We start from the raw sequence: 22,717 nt of genomic DNA on the forward strand, positions 1-22,717 counted from the left end.
TCTTGATATCCAAAATGAAACCATTTAATAATGCATAAGTTGTACTAGATGTTGGCAGCAAAAAGAAGTAAGAGAACAGTAACTGTTAGAAAGAAAGAAGAGTATCAAACCCTCTGAAATCGGGAAAAACATTAGAAAAACAGAACTAAAACTGGCACTGGCCTTCAGATATCTCCTTGGTACAGGACAACTAGATCCATAAGTATCTGTTTGGATGAGAGACATCAGCCTGGTGCAGAACGCCTCCCATCCTCAGCCTTCTGCACAGCCACAGGGGCAGCAGGAAGATGAATGCAGGGAACCTCACAGATTCTGCTTTCCCAGCTGCCAGTCAGAGCAAGAACCTGCAGACTCTAAAAGCTCCTGGCAGTGCAGCATCAGGCTCTGTCTCCTCTGGTAAAATGACTGCCTGCACAGATCCTTGTCTTTCCTTCTGGTACCTCAGTCACTTCATTCCACCTTCACTTTACACTTCCCCTCTTCTTGTCTTCTTGTTCATTTGTCCCTTTGCTTCACTCTTCCACATCTGCTTATCCTTTCATTTCTGCTGTCAGTAAAACAAGGCTGCAATAAAAGATTACAATTACAATAACCTCCAGCAGGGTCCCTTTCAACCATGGCATCAGTGTCCAGCTTCAGGACTCCACATCCAGCCTGGATTCAGAGAAAAGCCACAGCACTAAAAATTGACCATGATGCAGGTGCCCAGCTGCAGAACATCCCAACAGAGCCAATGGCATGTACAAGAGTTAAGTCTGGCTTACAAAGCTTGCACAGTCTCATTCTCCTCCTCTCACATTCCCTTATTAGAGCACAAGTTCCTCAAGTTCCAGATTTTTGGCTACCTGTTTTTCAGCCTGTGCAGTATAGTCAGGCCCCATTACTGCCAGGTAACAACGATGAATGAGAATAATTCATTTGGCATGTGACAAACTCTGAAAATTGGCTTCTAGTTCCAGATAGCCAAGATATTTTCCCCTTAAAACGAAATCAGTCAACTACATGGTGCAGGAATCTGAGAGGTGAACAGTTTTGCCTGTCTGCCAGAAAAAGTAGAGATCATGGATTTTTCCCCAATTAAAAAAGTTACATTGTGAGTTTCATCTTCAGACTTTTAAAAAAATCTTGGTTTTTGTTTTTCTACTCAAGAGATTTGAGTGAAGTGAGCAAGGACTCCACAACCTGATAAGAAAACAAGACAGTATTCTCTTCTTCCAATAGCAGTGATTTCTTACAGTTTGAATGCAACAATTCACCCTTACCTCAACTTTGCTTCCTGGATCATGCTCTGCAGCAGCAAAGTAGACCACCTCCTGTACCTCATCCCTAGGCCGTGCAGAGTTCTTTCCAAATACCACCAGCCCATCTTTAGAACACGGGGGGAAAGCTACAAAACAGTAACTTGGAGGAGCTGCAGCCATCCTAGAAAAGAAAGAATAAACAAACAAAACTCATGTTTTTTTTATTCATAACTGCATACCTTAGAGAATCATTCAGTCTACTGGTACAAACTGTAGCTAAGAGGGAATGAAATCCCTCTGTCAATTGATTGCCCAATGATAAGGGAAGAACAGGTCACCTCAAAGGAAGCTTATCTGAATTAAATTTTAAAAATATAATAATTTTCATCATTTTTCACCCAAGCTTTGTGAAGGCATAGATAGGAAAAAAGGCAAGAGAACTGTGCCTTAATGAGTCTGCTTAGTCCCAAGTAAAAGAAGATACTCTGCAATGGAGCTGCTCTGGAATGTATGACCTAGATGTATTCTGCTGACTCAGACAAGTGCAGAGCCACAGAATCACTTTAAATAATTTACTCTCTCTGCTCGCCTGCACTTTAATATTTTTAAAAAGGAAAGATGCAAACATGTTTGAGGGATTCCTGAGAGGACAATAGTATGTCTGGAAACAGAACAACAGCACAATTACATCAAAAACTGTCAGTCAATTTATCTACTCAGATGGGAGTGACTGAAGCACTAATTGCACTTTATTTTCTCTGTGGTTTGTCTGCATTGCTACTCTTACCTGAAGTTAATTTATTGCTGTTTATTTGTTTATGTAGGCTAATGTGAAATGTTTATAGGATAATTTTAAGTGTTTGCAAGGAAAATATATTTAAAAAAAAATGCAAACTGTTTCAGGACTATTACACTACTGTAGCTGGTCTTGTGTACATTGCCATATCTGACATTTTTTCCCATCATTCAGGAAAACTCCTGGCACTTATGCCTACAAAAGAAAAATGTGGGGTGTCTATCACTTGTTAAAAAAGTACTCAATGCAGATGTCTGAGATATCTTCATAGTTCTTATCACAGCAATAGAAACTCAGCCCCCAAATAAACAAACATGTTCCTCTTTGTCTTCCACAGTATCCTGAAGAAGTAAAAATACTTGCACACATCTGCACTCCTTAGAAACAACCAGCACATGAGCTCCCCCCAGATCCATCTGCAAGACAGTGCTGAGCATAGGGGAGTGGGCAACACTGCTTTTTTATCATTAGCTTGCACATGATTCAAACCATTCAAATTTGGCTCTTTTTTCTTTTTTTTAAAGCAGTGCCATTTGAGCACATACTTCTCACAGAATAGCAGACAACAAAACAGGAAGAATTCCTTTTGTATAAGGACTGTAATCCATAAAATGGTAATTGCTTGTCTGTGGACTATGAACAGGTCACACAGATGTTCAACCTTGCAAAAAAAAGGTTAAGTAGATCCAGGTTAGAAGTGCCCTCTACAAACACAATGTGAGGCAATGAATTGTCCAGGGAACTCACACAATCTTTCCATTTAGGTAAAATTATATTCATCCACTTGAGCTGAAAATGCATTAGGAAAGAAACAAATCCTTTTTCATAAGCAGAGTTGACCAGTGGGGAAGGACAAGGTACTCTGAGCTGGAATTACTTCAGCTGATAAAACACATCTGTCAGAGGACACTGGGCTGCAGACCTGCCTCTTGTGCCTCTAAATCTGGGACATTGCTGGTCCTGCATGAGTGTCTTGCACACAGACACGATAAAAAGCCCCACTTCAGCTGCTGCTCATCGCCTGCGAGCCATCAGAGAATTTGTGGTTTAACTGAACCGTGGTGTGTAGGTAGAGGATTGCCCAACCTTCTTCGCTAATGAAACCATTCAGTACTTTGCTATGAATTATTACTGTATTAAGCCTGTGTATTGCTGTGTGGGTGATGTCAATGGAACTGCTTTCCAGCTCTCCAAGAGCTCCCATCTGCCTTCAGGTAACTCATCTTTTAGTGTACCAAATTTGTCTTCTGATACATTGCCAGATGAGACAAAATCTTGAATAACTTGCAGACTTTCTGAGGATCTTGCTATCCAAAAAAAGTATTTCCCTTATTCTAAACACCAAGCAGATTTATTTGAAATACATGACACAGCTGGAAAGCATTAAGTATCCAAGAGCCTAGCAAGAAAGGTTAAAATTACATACAATATTAATTTTTATTAAATTAATACCTAAACATACTGGCAGGTAGGCTTAAAAAGATGGGAAATGTTTCAGCACTCTGTTACTGAACAAATATGAAGGTATGCAAGGCAGACATTTACAGACCTACAGTCTGAGTAGATAAGGAAAAGAATTAAAAGCATGTAGGTATCTAATGGCCTTCAGAATTCTGAAATCACCCTGAAATAGTCTCAACTGTATGTGTGAGATTTATTTTTTCCCCCCCTAAATATACCAACAGTTACTGAACCTAAAGCAAATTGCCATTTTGGTAATGCTTTTTAAGCACGAAAGTATGAGTAAGCTTCTCTATAACTAGAGCTCCCTTCAACACGCAGCCCATTTCATAAGTATGAGCAAGCTACCCAGTAACTAGAGGTCATTTCAACGCAGTGCATCTCATACAGGCAAGCATGTAACAGTCAAACACTGTGTCAAATGTGTTAACCTTATCCTGAAAACATCACTGTCAATGGAGGAGTTTGCACTAGGACCTCAGATTACATTTTAGAGAAGGAAGCCATCTAGCAGTCTACTTCATTGTGAAACTACTCAGTTTGCTAGGTAGCACTTTTTCCCTGAACCTCATTTGGTTCATTTTGAATATGAAAAGGATAGCCATTTCTCAGATATACCCACAACCTCTATTTGTTCAGAGCTCCAGGGTACTTTATCTTCCTCCATCACGTAGCTAAAACAGCTGAACAGCCACCTATCTAAGCAGGACATTTCTACTTGCCTACTTCATGTTCCTCTTTTCTTTATTCAGCTTCAGGTTGTCCTCATGCTCATTTTTTCACGTATTTGCCACCTCTCCCGTCTTACAGAGCTCAATACCAAAACACCTTTCACCCACAGGAGGAAAAGAACAGTCCTTCATAGTACCTCTGATAAATCAGCCTGACTTATAAAACCATCTACTGTTATAATTCCTACACCTTTTTTTTTTTCACAGAGTTTGCTCCTCTAGTGAAAGGTAATCCTGAAAACCTTAGAAAACACAGGGAATGACTGCAAATAGATCTCAAAGAACAGCTTGCTGCCCGTTCACACAGTTCTTTACCACAGAGCATGTTAAGCATGCTGGCCTGATTTTCTCAGCAGACCATACCTCAGACCCACATTCTGGTGCAGACAGAGGTAAAGCTACACCATATGTCTCGATTACAAACCATTACACTCATAAATGGGCCACTGCAAGTTCAGAGAAATGGGGACTGTACAGATCGTTATAGGCTATATCCAATGTCACTCTGCATATGGAAGCCCTGGAAACAGACAAAGAGCTATACATTATGCTATGCCACTATATAATAACTGCTGCACTTGCAGGGAGTTAACAGGCATCATGCTTGGTTGACCTCAAATCACTGCAGGCACAAAGGTTGTAAAAAGAGTTCTGAGCAGCAGCCACAAGCTAATATACTCTGCTTGCTATCTTTTTATTTGACAAAAACATGCTACAGCAGGGATGCCTTATACCACCTGGTCATATTTTTTTTCCAGTCTCCTGTGTTCTGACACTATAAAGAAGACTTACTTAACAAGTTCCTTTATTAAGATCTTTTCTCATTGTGATAAGTCCCATTTAACACCTGACAAGCCAAATTAATTGTATGAATATATCACCACTACTGTCAGTGGTAAAACAGACAGCACTGAGTTCATAAGTATTTTAATGCAGAGAGAAAGGAGTAACAACCATTGGGTTGATTCTTTTATAGAATCAAAACAGTTGGAAAATACCTCCATGACCATCGAGTCCAGCCTTTGAGCAAACACTATCACATCAACTAAATCACATCACTGAGTGCCATATCCAGGGGTTTCTCAAACACCTCCAGGGATGGTGACTCCATAGCCTCCTTGGGTAGCCTGTTCCAACACTTAACCAACCTTTCAGTGAAGAAATTCCTCCTGAGGTCCAACTTGAGCCTCCCCTGGTGGAGCTTGAGGCCATGTCCTCTTCTCCTGTCACCAGTTGCCTGCAGAACAGGCTGATCCCCACCCAGCTACAGCCTCCTCTCAGGCAGCTGTAGGGAGCAGTAAGGTCTCCCCTGAGCCTGCTCTTCTCCAGGCTGAACAGCCACAGCTCCCTCAGCTGCTCCTCGTAGGACTCACTCTTCACAGCTTCATTGCTCTTCTCCAGAGAAGCCAAATGTCTGGCTCCAAATATCACAAACAACAGGTACCACAATTATCAGGGCTTTCTAAACATGTCTGAACATCACTGTGCTCCTGCAATAGCGTGAACACATGGGTGTGTTACTGCCTAGCACCACCTCAAGAAAACTAACCCATAAATCTTGATAAACAGAAAACATCATAAAACTTCCAGGTTGAAAATACCAAAACCTGAAACATTTTACTCTAGAGTATTTTTCATTTCACAGCATGAGGATCTTACACATATTAAAAAAGCTCACTAATTCCAATTAGAACAACTTGCACTATTTGAGTAAATACCTATCCACAATCAGAAATTTAAAGTGCTCAACACAGAATAAAATTGCTACTAAATCTGTACATACAGGTTGGGACAATCTAGTGGAAACTTCATTTAGATGTCATTCTTCACTTACAAAAAATGAGCAGACAAATAATGCTGGAAGAGAGATTAACACATGGAATAGAGATTGCAGTATCCCATCCTCCACCTCATGAACATGAGTGTCAGAGGCTGAACCTCGCTCTTAAGAAAACAGAGACAGGCATAAATAATTCAGTGTGCTTTAGAGACTTCCTTCCCCCCAGCCCAAGAAAACTGAGAAACCTATGCATCCACAACAAAGCACTCCCAGCTTAGCATGATAGAGTCCAAATTAAAGAAAAGATTTTCATAGTAACTCATTCTAGGTTCCTTGGGGTTTTATTCTGTTATTTTTCCAGAATAACACTGTGTACTTCTCTGAAAGCTGTAATTTGGTACTGCAATAATCTTTTATAAAGCTAAAGAATCTTACTGCTACAATAAAATTACTTCTCAGAAAAATAACTTTATCATCCCACATCAAATAGATGTTGACTTTTAGATTTTCCATTTGCCAAAATAACCAGAAGACATTAAGCACAAAGTAATTACTAGTTTTACAAAACTACAAATTATGTGAAAACTGGCTCACCAACAGCGGCTGTCAGTTGCTGTCTTATTAAGAAAAAAAATTACCAAAAATAAACATTCAGTTTTATGAACTATTATGATCTTGAAGCTCTTACAGCAAGTTATTGTTCAAGTAATTCCAGAAGTTATAACAGTACAACTGGATTTGCTCTTTTCTCTGTCTTTTCTGTCAATTGAAAAACAAAACAATAGGTTTATAATGAAAGTACAGCACTCACTTGGAAGCAGTGTGTGATAAAAAGGTGTGAGGAAAAAAAGGGTGAAAGTAAGAGTCTGTCTTGAAATTTAACTCATGTTTATTGAACTAGACCAATATTTGCTCTTCACACATCTTTTAATTGCTGCTCACTCAATGCCCTGCAACTTTTTCTCAGAAAAAGCTAGAGACACCATTAACATCACATGCCTTTGGGTTTAATACGAGTTTCTGAAATGTTAATTAGTAGTTATTGTTAATCTCAATTATGATTTATACCAGATGAAAAAGTTCTGAAGGAGCTATTCCTGCGCAGAGCAAGTCCTTTCCCAGCAACACACTATTTAAGACATTTTAAGTGATGGACATCTACAAACAGTTCTAGACACACTATGCAGAAGCTGTTTTCTACACAATATAATCTCTTGCTCAAAAATTTAATAGCATCTACTCATTATCATGTATAAAGTAAAAGGTGCTACATGAGAAGTCAGCCATGATGAATACAGACCCTCTTTGCAAGAAACTGTAGCAATGCTCAAGCAGATATTAAGGCTGTGAAGCTTCAGTGTGACCAGGAAGTCAGCACTGACACCAGAAGAGCATTCACCTCGTGCTGTGATGAGTAGCATTCAGCTGTAAAATTTGCCTTGTATTGATTTGACTCAGAAGCTGGCAAAACCTCAGTTTGATCGAGCCAAACCTTCACCCAGGAGCACAACTGCTGTGTTCATTACTCAGCATGGCTGTGCCAGCAAGCAGGGATGGAGCAAGGAACAGCACACCTTGCTTTCATTCACCTTAGTGGGGTTGCATAGATACATCACACAGACTCATCTTTCAAACATTTTCTGTGTTTGTCTCCAAGAGCTTTGTTGGTATAACTGTCAAGCTCCCTGAAGCTCAGACACGATCGAAGTGCTGTACAGGATGAAGACTAAACCTCTCATAAGACCCAATTTTTCAAGCACACCTGTGATTGTCCCAGATTACCCATTATTAATGCTGGTAATAATCAGCATCATGCTTTCAAGACAGCACAGGTGTCCACAAAAACAAGTGTGGCAGTGTTAACACTAGAGTTTCATCTCAGACCTCCACAGCAGTTTGGTTAGAACATGAGTTTTATTGACCATATAGCCTGATCTTTCCACCCTCACTTCTTTGGTTTCTTCAAATTCAAGCTGGTCTTTGACAGGCACTTTAGGAAGCAGAAATACAGAGGCTGCTAAACTCCTTGCTGCTAAGTTCAGACTACATTCTGGTGATGACAGCATTTTCTTTAATATTTATCTTACAAAAGAGATTTGAGCTGCTTTTAAGGTCCAGAGAGCACATTAAACCTTTTATGAAGACATATAATGTGGTTTGGTGTATTAAAGGATGATTATTCCTCACTGTATTTTGTGATCTCATAAAATAGAAACCCAGCTGTGCTAATACTGCTAAACTATTTCAGTAACATTTAAAGATTTCAACGAACGTGTTTTCATTGCAACCAGAAAGAGTAGGCGACCTAATCTGCAAGAAACATTTACAATAAAAAACAGAGAGGCAGCATATGAACAAGAGTCCTCAGATTTGGATCAATGCTGTCTCGTTAAGAAAGGAAGAATTTATGGAATGGGCCATGCATCATTTATCCTCAACTCCTCCATATTTTTAATGGGGTGGCAAAAGAAAGGTCAGTTACATTTGTGAAAACTTTGTTCAGGGCTTAATTTTTGGTTTTCAACCTCTGTTTTAACTTTCAAATTAAGATGTTTCTTGTGCCTGAGACACGCTTGTATTTCCATTTACAAATCAAGCCCAGCATCTTATGCACATAGAGACATGTGATCTCTGCACCCTGCAGAAAAGCAGTGCTTCCAAAAACAGAAATGAAAAGCAAAATTCATTCAGCTGCCGGCACAGAACAAAGACAGCAAACTGAAAGGCACAATAATAATACTGTTCCCATCTAAGGAAACACTAAAACGTTATTTTTTTTTTATTGACAATTTGGACAGTTTTAATGCATGACTTTTCAGGAGAGAGGAAGGATGCATGTATTAAGAACTTAGAAAGCAGAGACTGTTCCTGAATATAAAGCACAAAACCATGCCAGATCCCTGTGTCCCTATGGTTTGGATATTTCATTACCAGACCTAAGTCAAATTGTTTGACTCTTTCCTAACTACCAATGGATGATGATGCCAATTTACTGCTTGAAGGTGGGACACCCAACTGTGATTGTTTCTGTCCCTCCAAGCTGTGCCTGACAAGATATCCAAGAGGAGTTTAGTCAGCAGCTGAAATTTAGCAAAACATGCTCAACACGTTTTTTTTTATTTATTTTCTTTTACATTAACTAAATGCTGAAAATTTCTCAAGAATTTACTCAAAATGGGCAGCACCTCAAACTTTGAGTCAGGGATTTGGGATGGCCTTTTCCTCCAGTAAATTCACTTTTATTTTTGAATTATGAGAAATAGCAATTCCCTACACAGGCATAAAATCAAGTTGCACTTCAAAGCTTTATTAAGCTGTATGCTCCCTCAGTCATTTAACTGAACAAATGCATAATAGGCCTGGAAGGAATTGAAAATATTTCTCTTGCTGTATGTGGGAAAATTTGGAATATTCCTGGCAACAGCTGCCAGATTGCTTTAGACTATGTAAAAAAAAAAAAAAATAAAAATAATAAAAAAAAAAAAATCAGGTAGTGGCCATCAAATGAACATTCTAAAACTCTTCAGCACTTTAAGTCCTAAAAAATTGTAAGATTTCAGTTGTTACAAAAGTTTATAATTCCTTGACCAACCAGTTCTATTTTAATTCTGTAATACACCCTTGTCCAAAGTATGTCTTTGCTTTCAAAGCAAGCATCTTTCAAAATAAGACAGGATCTTATTTTTTGCCCCACGTAATCTGAATTATGTTAATGAAAACATAGTTCTATTTAAAAACAAATCAGGGTCAGTCATTCAGAAGACAACAGATTTCAGACTCATTTCCATCACAGGCTGCACATACAGGGAAAATTCATTATTTATACAGACTTTTCACAGAGTGGGTGTCAGTGCTCTTAATTAAGTCTCCAAGCAGTCACAGAACTCTATCCCTTTTGTGGCTCGTATCCCAGCCTGCAGTTTAAGGTCATATTTGTAACACTCTCCATTTTGTAAAGAAGCACCTGTTTTCTTGCTTCTGTCACTGGGGCAGAGACTCTTGTTAGGGGCTGCTGGCATCTACAGCATCTTCGTACAACACCCAAGTTCATAACGAGAACTTGCTAACTGCTGCATAACTCGTGGGCACGCAGCTTTTGCTTTTTGTAAAGAGGCAGCACAATCGCGTTTTGCGCTTCAGTCGGGTCTTGGTCCCTGCCCAAGGGAGACTGTCCAGCTCCTCCCACAGCTGGCTAATGCACACTGACTGCTCGTCATTTCAAATTAGCAACACTGGTGTGTTAACAAGGCGCAAAACAAAAAGCATCCGAGTAGCTACGTGGAAGTCTCCCTTTGCTTTTAAACATACTCTAAAAAAACAAATCGTTGCAACACTATCCATAAGAGTTTGTAAATGTTAGGATGTAACGCAGCACAGTCAGAAACCAGGCTTTTGGGGACTTCACAGAGAGACAGGTCTGGGAAAGACAACAGAAATCTGAAACGATTCTGTTTCTCAATCTGCTGAATTTACAGCAAAGAGAAAAGCACGCTATTGGAGACAATGTCCATCTTCACAACTCTTCAACTTCATAATAAAGAAGCTCTATACTAGAAGCTTTGAACATGTAGCAAACTTTCCAACATTCAAGCTGCATAAAGCATCCACAGTTGATGACTTCTGAAGGAGAAGGTGAGACCCAAATTCAGCACCCTTTACCGAAGATACCAACCTTGGCACAAGTAAATAAATGGAGCTTAAATCATGCTGCACTTTACCAGGAAAAAAAAAAAAAAACACCAAAAAACCCACAAAAAAACCAAAAAGTTACAAATGTCTTCCAAAACTGGAAGAGACCTTTAAAAATCTCAAGCTCTAAGCATCAAAAATACTTTTCTAGGGAGGACAAAACTGATTGATACCAATAAGTGTTTTCATCTACCACATTTGCCTCAATACAACACCTGCCTTTTTAGACTGTTTATGTAAGCTCTGGGACATAAGCTACTTGCAAAAGTCCACAGCATTATAAATAGTTTAAGTTAATTTTAGTGTTGGTTCACCTCAAAAAGCTGAAAGTCCTGAGTTCACAGGGATCTACTTCCCAAGCAGAATATGATTGAAGGGTTTTCAAGATTTTGTTTTGCCTGGCTGGACAATTTAGAGTGCATATTATGAACAAAACAGCATGTTTGGAGGTGCCTTAAATCACTAATTCTAAAACAGCTTTTAGAGCAATAGTTGAAACTCTAGTAGCCTATAACCAAATGAGCCAGTCACTCCACTTCTCACACGTTCATGTACTTATTATCTTTGAAACTAGTTAGCACAGACACATAGTTTGCATTACAAAATTTACCACATCTACTGCAACACAATCATTTCTCTGGGATAATTAAAGCTTCATATCTTACAGGTATGGATGGCTTTTCTCAGTTCTGTGAATTTTTTTCATAGGGATAGATTAACAAACATGTGCATTCACAGGATCAAGGTCCTCCTAAGCTGTCTTCTTGAGAATCTGGTTTAATATTATTTATTTCCCTTTTATTTGTCAGTACTGGAGAATTTTCTTTTTAGGGCAGATCAATCATAGCCTGTAGCATTATTAAAGTAGCACAAATAGAGGTGTCAGTTTTGTAGGCACCTGCAGGAAGGTATATCTGCTCATCAGTGACTGAAGCCAGCACATAGCTACCCGAGTGTAACAGTATGCTTAGAAAAGCACACGGAAGCATCTAGGTTTCAAGGTGACCATACGAAAAGGTACCTTCAAAAAAAAAAAAAAAAAGGGAGGAAAACAACCCTCGCCGAGTCCTTCAGGAGCAGAAGGGAAAACAGCAGTGACTGGAGAGTGCAGCCAGCGAAGACGAGAGGCCGGAGAGCCTTGCTTCAAACGGAAAGGCAAAGGACAGCCGAGGACAGCATCTGCTGATGCCAGCTCCCAGCACTGAGTCCTCCCCCACCCCGGACCCCCTCCCGCACCGCGGGGCCGGGGGAGGCGGCGGCGCAGCCCCGCTACGGGGGGCCCGCAGACCCCGCCCGGCAGCGCGGTGCCTCCCGCCGTGCGCGGAGCCGCCGGGGGACATCGCCCGCCCCGGCTCCGGGAAAGCGGCTCTGCGCCATCCGGCCGCCACATCCCCGCTGCTCCCCTCCCGCGCCATCCCCCACGGCTGCCTCCTCCCTGTCTCCCTGCATCCCTCCCTGCCTCCCTACATCCCTCCCTGCCTCCCTACATCCCTCCCTGCCTCCCTGCATCCCTCCCTGCCTCCCCCGCTCCTTGCTTCCCTCCCTGTCCCCCGCCGCCGCCCGGCGCTGGCGGGGTAAGCCTCGCTGGGAAGGTCGCTGCCCGCAGACCCCGACACTTTCTCCGGCGCCGAGAAGTAACACACCAACCCGGCCGCGCCGCTCCGAGGAGGAAGGGGACAGGAAGGGGACGGGAAGCTGGCGGGGATCTGATGGGGATGACGGGGATGGCGGGGAGCTGCCCTGCCCTGCCCTGCCCCGCGGCGCTGCCGGCACCGCTGCCGTACCTGAGCGCCGCTCCCGCTCCTCCCGCTCCGCTCGGCCCCGCGGCGCCCCGGCCCCTCCCCCTGCGCGCGCAGCCGCCGCACGCTCCCGGCCCGAGGAGGGCGCGGCCCCGAGCGGGCGGGCGCGGCCCCGAGCGGCACCGAGCGGCACCGGGGATGCTCCGCCGGAGCCACGCGCTTTGGGGTGTCCCGGGAGCCGGGAGCACTGTGGTCCCTTCCCAGCTGAGCCGCTCAGGGATGCTGCGGAGAGCCGTCGGCGCTCGGCGTGCTATCCCTCAGCCCGTCTTGAGGACCAAGAGTTGGAAGAGAAGGGACTTTTTTATTAAGTTTTAGTCTTGCGGCTAACTTGTGTTCTTCTGTCTCACACAGAGGACAAGTCTAGGAAGCGAAATGGGTGTGTTAAAATATGGCTGCTACCCCGTTAACCAGTCAAACCAAACTGTCTAAGGAGTTCTCCAAACTTTGCAAAGCTGAGGAGATGACTTCATCAGAAGTCTCCTCAAAGAAAGGGTTGTTAAGGATTGGACTGGGCTGCCCAGGGAGGTGGTGAAGTCACCATCCCTGGAAATGTTCAAGAAACAGCTGGACTGGCATTTAGTGCCATGGTCTAGTTGACAAGGAGGTGATCAGCCAAATGTTGGGCTCAATGATCTTGGAGATCTTTTCCAACCTAATTCTGTGATTCTGTGGTTTATGACTGTGGAATTCCCTGCTGCTGCATGTGAAGTGTCACCGTGGGGTCCTGCCCCTCCAGCAGCTGAGCCTCCAGGGACTTCTCAGCTCTTTGGTTGCAGTAGCACCAACACTATCAGGTACCACTGTCCCTCTGAGGCCCCATTCACAGCCCAACATCCCTCAGCCATGGTACGTGGAGCAGATGGCCTGCTCTCTTTGCCAAACCTGCCCAAATGGGGCTATCCTCTGTGCTCCATCCTCAGCACATAACCTGTGCTCTCATGGAGAGGTGGGAATAGTTTAACTGTTAAGTATAATCACGCAGGTCCCTGCATAAATGGTTAAACTGCTAAATATGGTCTTACACATATGGTTACATGGTGCTGGTATAAGGCAGAACCTTTATGTTTTAATCTCTGTCTTCAAGGAGAAGAGGAACCTTGCTGCACATTCCACCACTTCCTGCCTTAAACCAGATATTTAATGTGCAGAAGAGACTGCCAAGTATGTCTGATAGGAAGATAGGAAGGTTAAAAGGAAGCAAGGGAGAAGTCAGAGAGGCAAGGACGAGCCAGTAGAGATAGTAAAGAGCATTACAAACTAGATTATTTCACCATGAGAGCAGAAAGAATCAAGTATGTTAGGGTGAAGCAAGTATGTTAGGCTGGTACAGCAGTACCACTTAAATATTGCACTGCCTGTTAGATCAGAAGATCTGGTTTAGTAACGTGGCTAAAGACAAAACAAAAAGCCAGACAGAATCTGCATATGGGACCCTACTTTTAAAGAAAATACAGGAGGAAAAATTCTGAAATTCTATGCACCAAAACCAGCATCTCATCACCACAAACAGCACCACAGGTCTGTGTCTGTTCAGAAATTGTGGATAAGCTTTGGACCCTGTTGCTGTCAAACTTGCATGCAGACCAGAAGGTGCAGCTTCATTATATAACTAAGACAGAAGATAGTTTGCTGTTCCCAGTCTCAGTAAATGTGAAATACTGTGGCATTGCACCTTTCTGGGGTATATAAGTAGCCTGGGTAGGGACTACTTAGACTCAATGGTTTTGCTGAAAAAGCAGGGCTGATCATTAGCAAATTGGAGCCCTTCATACTCTAAGGGTTTCCATTCTATATTTTAAGCAAGACCTTTACTTTCTTCTGCTATCAGTTTTGCTGTCATCAGAATTATATTTCAATGTGTTTTACAACAGGAAAAGACTCTGTATCTCCTGCTTAAGATATATAATTGAAAGGTGATCTAAATCACTGAAAAGCTGAGGACTTGATACCAATTTAATTGTAACAAGTTTAGTTGAACATGACAACCCAAATTCCTTGCTCTGGAGTTACATCAAGGATGAACTGCGTCACAGGCAGCTTGCTTCTTAGAATCAGAAAGACAGCCGATGAAAAGAGCAGGTGCAATTTAGAAATGGGTTTAGATTATATCCTATAGCACACCACTTATATTACCTATATTATGCTCATTTAGATGACTAAGTCTCTTCTCTAATTACACTGGAGATGATTATGGCTGAGTATAATCTACCTAAGAATTATTAGACTGTCTACAGAATGATTACATGCTGTCAACACAGAAATCCTTGATGCTTCCTTTCTGTGTAAGCTGTCATGAACTGTGTAAAACAGCAAGGATGAGTGGTTAGAGCACAGTACTGGGAATCGAGAGAGCCTGGAGTGTATGTTGTTCTGCCATAAGCTTGCTGCTCAGCTTTGGATAAATCTTGCAGCCTCACAGTAATTAAATTACCTCACACAAGAAATGGGGAGAGCATTTCCTCAAAGCTGCATCTTTAAAATCAATGAATAGAGATTGCTGCGTAAACAGAAAATACAAAATTATAATAATTAGGACAAAGCCAGAATACTTATCTATTGAGTATTTCCTCTTTAAAAATATAACAGCGGAATGTATGGATTTTATAATTTTTTTTTTTTCTCCTGTAAAAGATTAGTTTCCAATGGGATGCAAAACCAAGAGCAGGAAGCACACCTCTTAAGAAAAGAGAATTTCAAAGAATCTTTGTTCCATGTTTTATATGTGAAAGGGAAAGAACAAAAGGCAGACACTGCAACGTACAGCTTAAGTTAGAGTGGGTTTTTGGTTTTCTTTAACCACCTCCTTAATTGGAGATCAAAACTAATTCAGCAGAACTAGTACCCCAAAACGATCAAGACACTGCAGCACTAGTCTTTGTTTCATCATTTCCAAAATACTTTCCTCTGCAAGTCCAAGACAGCAGCCATGCAGGCATAGGACAGATGGGACTAGTTTTCTCAATAAACTGTGTTTAGGAGAGCAGTTGACTTAATGTAGATGGTAGAAAATACAGAGGCTTAAATGATAGATTTTGGTGGAAGAGCAGTACAGCCAAAAAAACTTCGTTGTTGGTATTCACTTTTGTCATTTTAGGGCACCATCTTTATTGACTTCTTTCTGGTGGAACTCTGATTTGGAGTACCTAAACACCAGATGAACTTGGGTTATTCAGAAGAAATGTACTTGATTACTAAGGCAATCAAAGCTGATACCCATAATTTAAATTATTCCTCTTACAGTGAGTTACAGGAAGAAAAGAGTTCCTCATATACAGAAGAGTAAATAACATTGAAAACACCTATGAGACCCTAGATGATAGTTACATCATAGGCCAGAAAATTCAACTGATGCCACAGAATGAACCTAAAGAGCAAGAAGTATCAATGGCACTTGGGTGTTTTGGGGTATTTTTATATAGTCAGAAGACTGGACCAGAGAATTGAGAGTAATTCTCCCACACTAAAGGTAGCTTCCATCCATAACAAAGAAAAGGGATGGCAGGTGCTGGATTATGATGTAAAATAAAGATGTCACTTGCTGAGCTCTGTGAATGCTCAAAATGGAAAAGATAGGAGAAATCCTGGCTGCAGCCTCTTTATCCAATTATACCATTGAAGATTAATCTATGGAAATGGCTGCAGCTGTACATAAAATGTGACTGTAGGCACAATGGTAGGCTTAGATGCTGAGCTCTTACTCATGCACCACAGAAGGTGATTCATATCCCCGTTACACAAGTGACACCACAGAACACGACTCCTCAGTGTGACAGGGACAGCTGCAAGGACTCCAGGCATGCTGCAGTTACTCCGGAGTGCTGCAAGGACTCCAGGCATGCTGCAGTTACTCTCAGTGTCCAGAAGCCTGCTAGGCATAGCAGCACTGAACCACACAGCCAAGCTGCTCCATTGCCCAGTCAAAAAAGTTGTCTACTTCTAGAATAATGCTGTATCAAAAAATCATCAGTCTCTTGCTTTGTTTTCACAAATTTTGACATTTTCCTTATAATTCACAGAAATTTGGGACAGGATATTTATGTTTGTGGCTCTAAAACGTATCACAAGACACATGTATTATTACTGTCTTTTTTAATGTGTTAGAATGCCACAATGAGGCTAAAGCACATGACAATAGCTAAAGATTCATAATAATAAATAGTCCAGGTAGGTGGACTGTCATCCTGAGTGGGTAAGGCAGTAATGACAGCAAAGCAGCAGAAATTACAGAGGCAACTGCATTAGTTTCTTATGCAATGAGCCTGTTTAATCTTCATCTATGCTTCATGGTTTTTGATGCTGCCTGTACAGAAATGCTTGTGGTAGGCCGATGAACTGCAAAAGGCATCTCACTTCCCTTTGCAATAAATGTGCTACAGTAACTATGTTATTAGAATTATATTAAAATTCAGGCATAGTTGTTTTTTTTTCTCAGCTTAACATTATTCATCAAATTGCAAAGTGAACGTCAATACATAAGGCAAAATGCATTTTTTGCGTTATGCAGGTGATACCAGAGTTCATTAAAGTGACTGCACACCTGCAGCAGTTTCATGTCTTATATTAGTGTGTCATGACTAAATAATCTATGTGTGAATTGCTGCAAATTAAATCATAGCACTTGGAGAAAAGATTGGACAGTAACACAAGGGACAGCAAATTCCCCTCTGTGATTTATCAGCCATCTGGTGCAGCGCAAATAGCACTCATTCAGGGGAGGTTCTGGTTAGTAACCACAGCAAGAGGTCTGCTGAGTACTCCTAAAAGTTATGCATGTGTCAGCAACCTTTTCTCTCCTCCCATACACATCATTCACTGGGGACTGGGAGCAGTGGCATGTCCTTCCTGGGCTACAGATGTTTTTGCTGCAACATTTTTCAGTATTCCATTTCTCAGGAGACTTAAAACTTGTAGAGTTTTGTTTTGGTGTTTTGTAATATGCCTTCAAGGACTTCTGAATCAAAAAAACAAAGCAATTTTCCTTATTCATGGAAGGGGTAGAGAGCTGCAAGGTGGGAAGTGATCACTTATAACAGAAATATTTTAAACTAAAATAAAAGAAGTGCTTTTGGCTCCTGTGCTTCCAAAAGGATAGGAAAAATGTGTTTTCTAAAATGTTCACAGTTGAGTATCTCTGTTGTAAAAAATTATGTTTAGTTAAATGGCCTTATCCACCAGGTTCAACTGGAAGATAGTAGTTAATAGATGGGCAAAATTACAAAGCTCACACTCTGTTGGAAGTTTAACACTGATTGCATGTTATTCCTTATGGACATATTTTAACAGAGAAATGTAAATAATAAATTACCCAGGAGGTTTTAAACTTCCTTATATTTGCTGTAGGTTATCAGCCAAGAAAGACTGGATGGTAAGGAGAGATATTCCCCTGCTTACCTTCTCTGCTATTCCCTGCCAGCCCAAGGACCCTGGTGTTTTCTCTGTGCCTGTAGCTTTACCAGTGTGAAGGAGTGTGACAGCACAAGCCTGGCTGGTGCCACTCCAGTCTGTCCTGAGGCTCTGACACATCCCACTGACAGCTGCCTGCTCAGGAAACACGGTGTGAAGGTCCAAAGCCAGCAGAGGTCTGGCAGAGCAGAACTGGTGCCCTAGAGCCCACCCCACACAGTCCCAGCACTGCGTGGGTGCAGGCTGTGGCTGTTTCAAAAGCTGCTGTGGTGAGCTGGGCTTGGCTCAGGTTGGCAGGAACAGAATCTGGTACCAAATGCACGGGAGCATTGACTGCTTCTGCTCCATCCATGCTCCCACTGCAGTTTGTGCTAGTTTGTCAGCTGCAACATGAGCACCACATGTCTGGGAGCTCTGCTTCAGACTGTTTTGCAGGAGTGTTGGATTATGTCAGAGTGCACTGCACATCACAATGTCCATGTGAATGTGTGAAGCCCGGGTTTTAACCCAGCTGCTGGTAGTGACAACAGAAGTACAGACATGATGGCACATAAGGGCTGAGATACTGGATGCAAAGATAAATTCTCACCTTCTGTAAAAATGAGGGAACACCACCAGTCTTGTCTCTCTTAAATATTGTGGTCAGTATTGCTAAGAGTAAAATCCAGCAGGTCACGACTTTCTTTCAACTACAATTAGTCCATACCCAGACATGGACACAGGTTCACCAAAACCATTTTGCATTGCATTTGTGGAATGAAAACCTATTCTCTAAAGATACATCCTAGCAGATTAGAGAGACCAGAGCTAAACTCTGCCATTTACTCCCAGAGAGAGAGCAGGCCAAGCACACAAAAGAAATAGGTATTATCTACCTCACTATTCAGAGAAAGTGGCAGGAGAGGAAACATAACTGCTTTAAAGAAATTTCAATACCAATAACATGAAAGAGGACAGGATTGATTTAATGCTTCCAGTCTGACTCCCAGATGAGAAATCAATTATCCTGCATCATTTTAATCTCCTTATGCAGGTCATGACACAAACTAGAAATTAGAAGCATCATGTCTAAAATGAAGAGCAGCTCTTAATGGTAGTTAGCATCAGCCTCTGATTTTTTTAGAGGAAAATATACCTGGGATTTGGGGAGTTCTGAAGAGTTGGCTCCACTGGATTTCTGCTGTCAGACCCTAATATTTTAAAAGTGTGTTTGTCCTTGTTTACCTAATGGAGATGCAAAGCAGCTATAAGGGAAAAGGAAAAGGAAAAGGAAAAGGAAAAGGAAAAGGAAAAGGAAAAGGAAAAGGAAAAGGAAAAGGAAAAGGAAAAGGAAAAGGAAAAGGAAAAGGAAAAGGAAAAGGAAAAGGAAAAGGAAAAGGAAAAGGAAAAGGAAAAGGAAAAGGATGTTATCCCTTTGGACAAACTCAAACCTGCAAGGAACATGACCTGCAGAAAATTTGCAAAAAGTTTCATGCCATGTTTCAAATTATCCTCTGTCATGGCAACTTTCTCAGATAAACCAAGCTCCTACATTTTTTACGTCATTTAACAGAAATACCACATGATCTCTGACCAGGTCCAATCCCTAGCTGAACCAAACATTTTTTGGAACAAAAATTCCCAGGAGGAAGAAATGTGATGCAGTAGGAGCCTCCCTCTGAATCCCCTCCAGGCTGGAAGCGATACTTGGTTATCCAAGTTTTTGTCCCTATATAGCCTCCCACTGAGATTGTCAATTATATTTCTTGTGTGAAACTGTTGACATAATCAAGCAAAGGCATGAAAACAGAAGCAATATAGCTAAAGAAAGATCCTTATTTTGTCAGAGAGTTGTTTTTCCTATGAACCAGGAGAAAACTAGGACACAGAATGTAAGCATTACGATTAACTTTCAAGAGAAGCTAAAATTATCCAGGATTATACAAATATAAGCAGTTTTGATTTATTTCCTGTTATCAAAAACAATTCAGCAGTGGAGACAAATTAAGGGGTTTGGGATAGTGTGTTTTGGGCTGTGTTTGGGGGGTTTTTGCAAAAACTCTGTGATGAGGCCAATGTATTTTCAAGAAGTAAACTCAACATACCTATTCTGAAATCTCTTTAACAAACCTTGGAAGTGTGAATTTAAATTTTGTCATCAACTCCATATAGGAACTGTCCAAAGCAGTGGTTTCTAATCAAAGTCAGATCAGGAACTAGCCTTATTACTTGCAGTGGCTGTCAGTGCTCTTTCTTCCAAGTAAGCAGATGCCAGATGATCTAGGAAACAAAATCTTTTGCATTTCTCACATCACACTGCATAATTCCACTCTCTCTGACATTTTCCCTAGCTTTGTGTCTTTTCCCGGAATGCCCCATAGCAGTGAGCTTTCCCAATCCTGCTGGTACTCACCTGCACCTGAAACTAGGATTTCTGGATCAAAGGATAGAACACCTTGTATCTGACAGCATAAATGATGGGATGTGGGAAACACATATGACAAAGCTAATGTAAGGGCCAACCTGTACAACTTATTTTTTATACCAAAGTACTCAGGAAACCAACTATGTATCACTTTCATTCAAGATCATGAAGAAGACATTATGGCAGCAATTTGTTCAATATGTACTTAACACTACAATTTTATGACTCTGTAACATATCATACTCACCAAAATACCAAAAGACACTCTATACTTGGGATGTTCCTGGCAGCACAAGGATGTGCTCTACAGAGGGATCTGGACAGGCTGGATTGATGGGCTGAGTCCAAACGAACAAGGTTCAACCCCCAGCTACTGGGTCACATCTACTCCAGGCAGTGCTACAGGCTGGGGCAGAGTAGCCTGGAAAGCAGAAAAGGACCTGGGGGTGCTGGTCAACAGCAGCTGAACACGAGCCAGGAGTGAACCCAGGTGGCCAAATAGGCCAATGGCAGCCTGTCTTGTTTCAGCAATAGCATGGCCAGCAGGACCAGGGCAGTGATTGCCCTGTACTGGGCACTGGTGGGGCTGCAGCTCAAATCCTGTGTTCAGTTTTGGGCTCTCACTAGAAGACACTGAAGTGCTGGAGTGCATCCAGAGAAGGAATAAAGCTGCTCAGGGGTTTGGAGCACAAGTCTGATGAGGGAGCTGGGAGTGTTTAGGCCAGAGAAAAGGAGGATAAGGGGGAAAACATTTTCATTCTCTACAGCTACCTGATAAGAGGTTGTAGCAAGGTGAGGGTAGGACTTTTCTCTCAAGTAACAAGGCACAGGACAAAAGGAAACATCCTCAAGTTGTACCAGGGGAGATTTCATTGTTAGGAAGATTTCTTCATGTGAAGAGTTGTCAAGAACTGGGAAAGGTTGCCAAGGAATGTGGTGGAGGAACCACTGAAACACCTGCAGGTATTCAAAAGACATGTAGATGTGGCACTTGGACATGATTGAGAAGTGGACTTGGCTGTGCTGGGTTAACAGTTGGACTGGATGATTTTAAGGGTCTTTCCCAACATAAATGATTCTGTAATTCTATGACATAAGTTTCTGGAAAGATTCAAGACCAAATAAAGTAATTTGTTCTGTTTGCCTTGTCAGTTTATCTCAAAAAAGAAAACTTTAAAAAATGTTTCAGACTAAAGCATAATTCTTGAAGCTTTGCCAAAAGCTTTCTTGTGTCATTGCATTGCATATCAAGAATTTTCAAATCAAATGTGCTCTGAAGGCTGCTTCTGTACCTACAGAAGGCAGCAACTCCCACTGTAATTGTTACATGCTAGCTGTGAATGACAGGCTGCAGTTCTAAAAAACATCACTATATATTTTCCCAAATAACCACAAACCAACAAGAAATGTTTGAAGAAGGCTGTAAGATGCAGAAGGAAAGTGCTCCATTTTGAACCCTCTCCACTTTTTCAAGTGCCATGTTTTACAGAGATGCCGTGAGAGTTTGTTTCTTCAGGGGAAATACACCTCACACTTCACACACAAGCCAGCCAAAATGTCCCTGAGTGCCACTGAAGTTCCAACATTCCTCCCCACTTCGGGGGACAGGCAGCTGCCTGCCTCTGGCATCCTGCAGGTTGTTGGCTGGCTCCTGTTGGCTGGCTCCTGTTGGCACTGCAGCAGTTTGCTCTGTGGATTAACAAGCAAATGGAATCAAGGTTAAAACAGGCAGTGCTATTTCTACCTAAGAAAGCCTTTCATCTTCACAGAAGGACTTTTAATGGGAGCAAATGATAATCAAATTGAAGTGACTTCTCAAATCTGTTGCTGATTCTGCATTTAAGAAAAAATATTTTTGAGTTCAATTTCAGAATTTAACACAGCTCTCAAGAAAATTACTAAGAAAAATCATACTCTCATTTGGCATAAAACTATACACAACACCAGATAAGGCCATCTTCGTCTTGCAGCTTTAACACTGCTGGCATTAACAAGTAACTATATGTTCACTGAAAGATATTTTTATGAAATGCTTTAAAATCCAAGCAGAAGGTTATGTCTATGTACATGTCACAGCAGTCACTGACTATAAACTCCTATTTAATACAAAAGAAACAATTGGCCCTCACTGGAGTCACATATAGGCACCCCATTATTTAATCTTAACTTTTAATGTATTAGGTCAGTAACAAAGGCAAATTTAATTCCATGCTTTTATGCTTTCATTCCCCAGCCACATGTTTTGAGAACATGCTAAAACTGCAAACAATGATCTAAAACCCTCTCAGACCAAATAAAAGTTTCAGTTCTGTTCTTCCCAGCAATGCACTCACACTCAACACACACACACACACACATACAGAGTATTCACCCTTTGGTTGGTTGGGTACCTGCCAGTCCCCACATCTAGGCA

The 22,717-nt window shown here is 41.5% G+C and overlaps 1 protein-coding gene across 3 annotated transcripts in view; it reads right to left on the reverse strand.

Moving 5' to 3' along the window:
* SCRN1 (secernin 1) overlaps positions 1-12,529 on the reverse strand; it is a 37,110-nt gene extending 24,581 nt beyond the window's left edge. Inside the window, exons 1-2 of one of the 3 annotated variants that reach the window (XM_058832464.1) lie at positions 12,483-12,529; positions 1,263-1,422 (exon numbers count right to left, since the gene is read on the reverse strand). In XM_058832464.1, the coding sequence (XP_058688447.1) occupies positions 1,263-1,421 (159 nt within the window). In that variant the 5' untranslated portion in view covers position 1,422; positions 12,483-12,529. Of the gene's footprint in view, positions 1-1,262; positions 1,423-5,377; positions 5,583-12,345; positions 12,414-12,482 lie in introns of those variants that run through there. The other 2 variants (XM_058832465.1, XM_058832463.1) reach the window with 2 other exon arrangements.
* Positions 12,530-22,717: the final 10,188 nt, after the last annotated feature.

Source organism: Poecile atricapillus, chromosome 2, assembly GCF_030490865.1.
Source record: "Poecile atricapillus isolate bPoeAtr1 chromosome 2, bPoeAtr1.hap1, whole genome shotgun sequence".
Lineage (NCBI taxonomy): Eukaryota > Metazoa > Chordata > Aves > Passeriformes > Paridae > Poecile > Poecile atricapillus.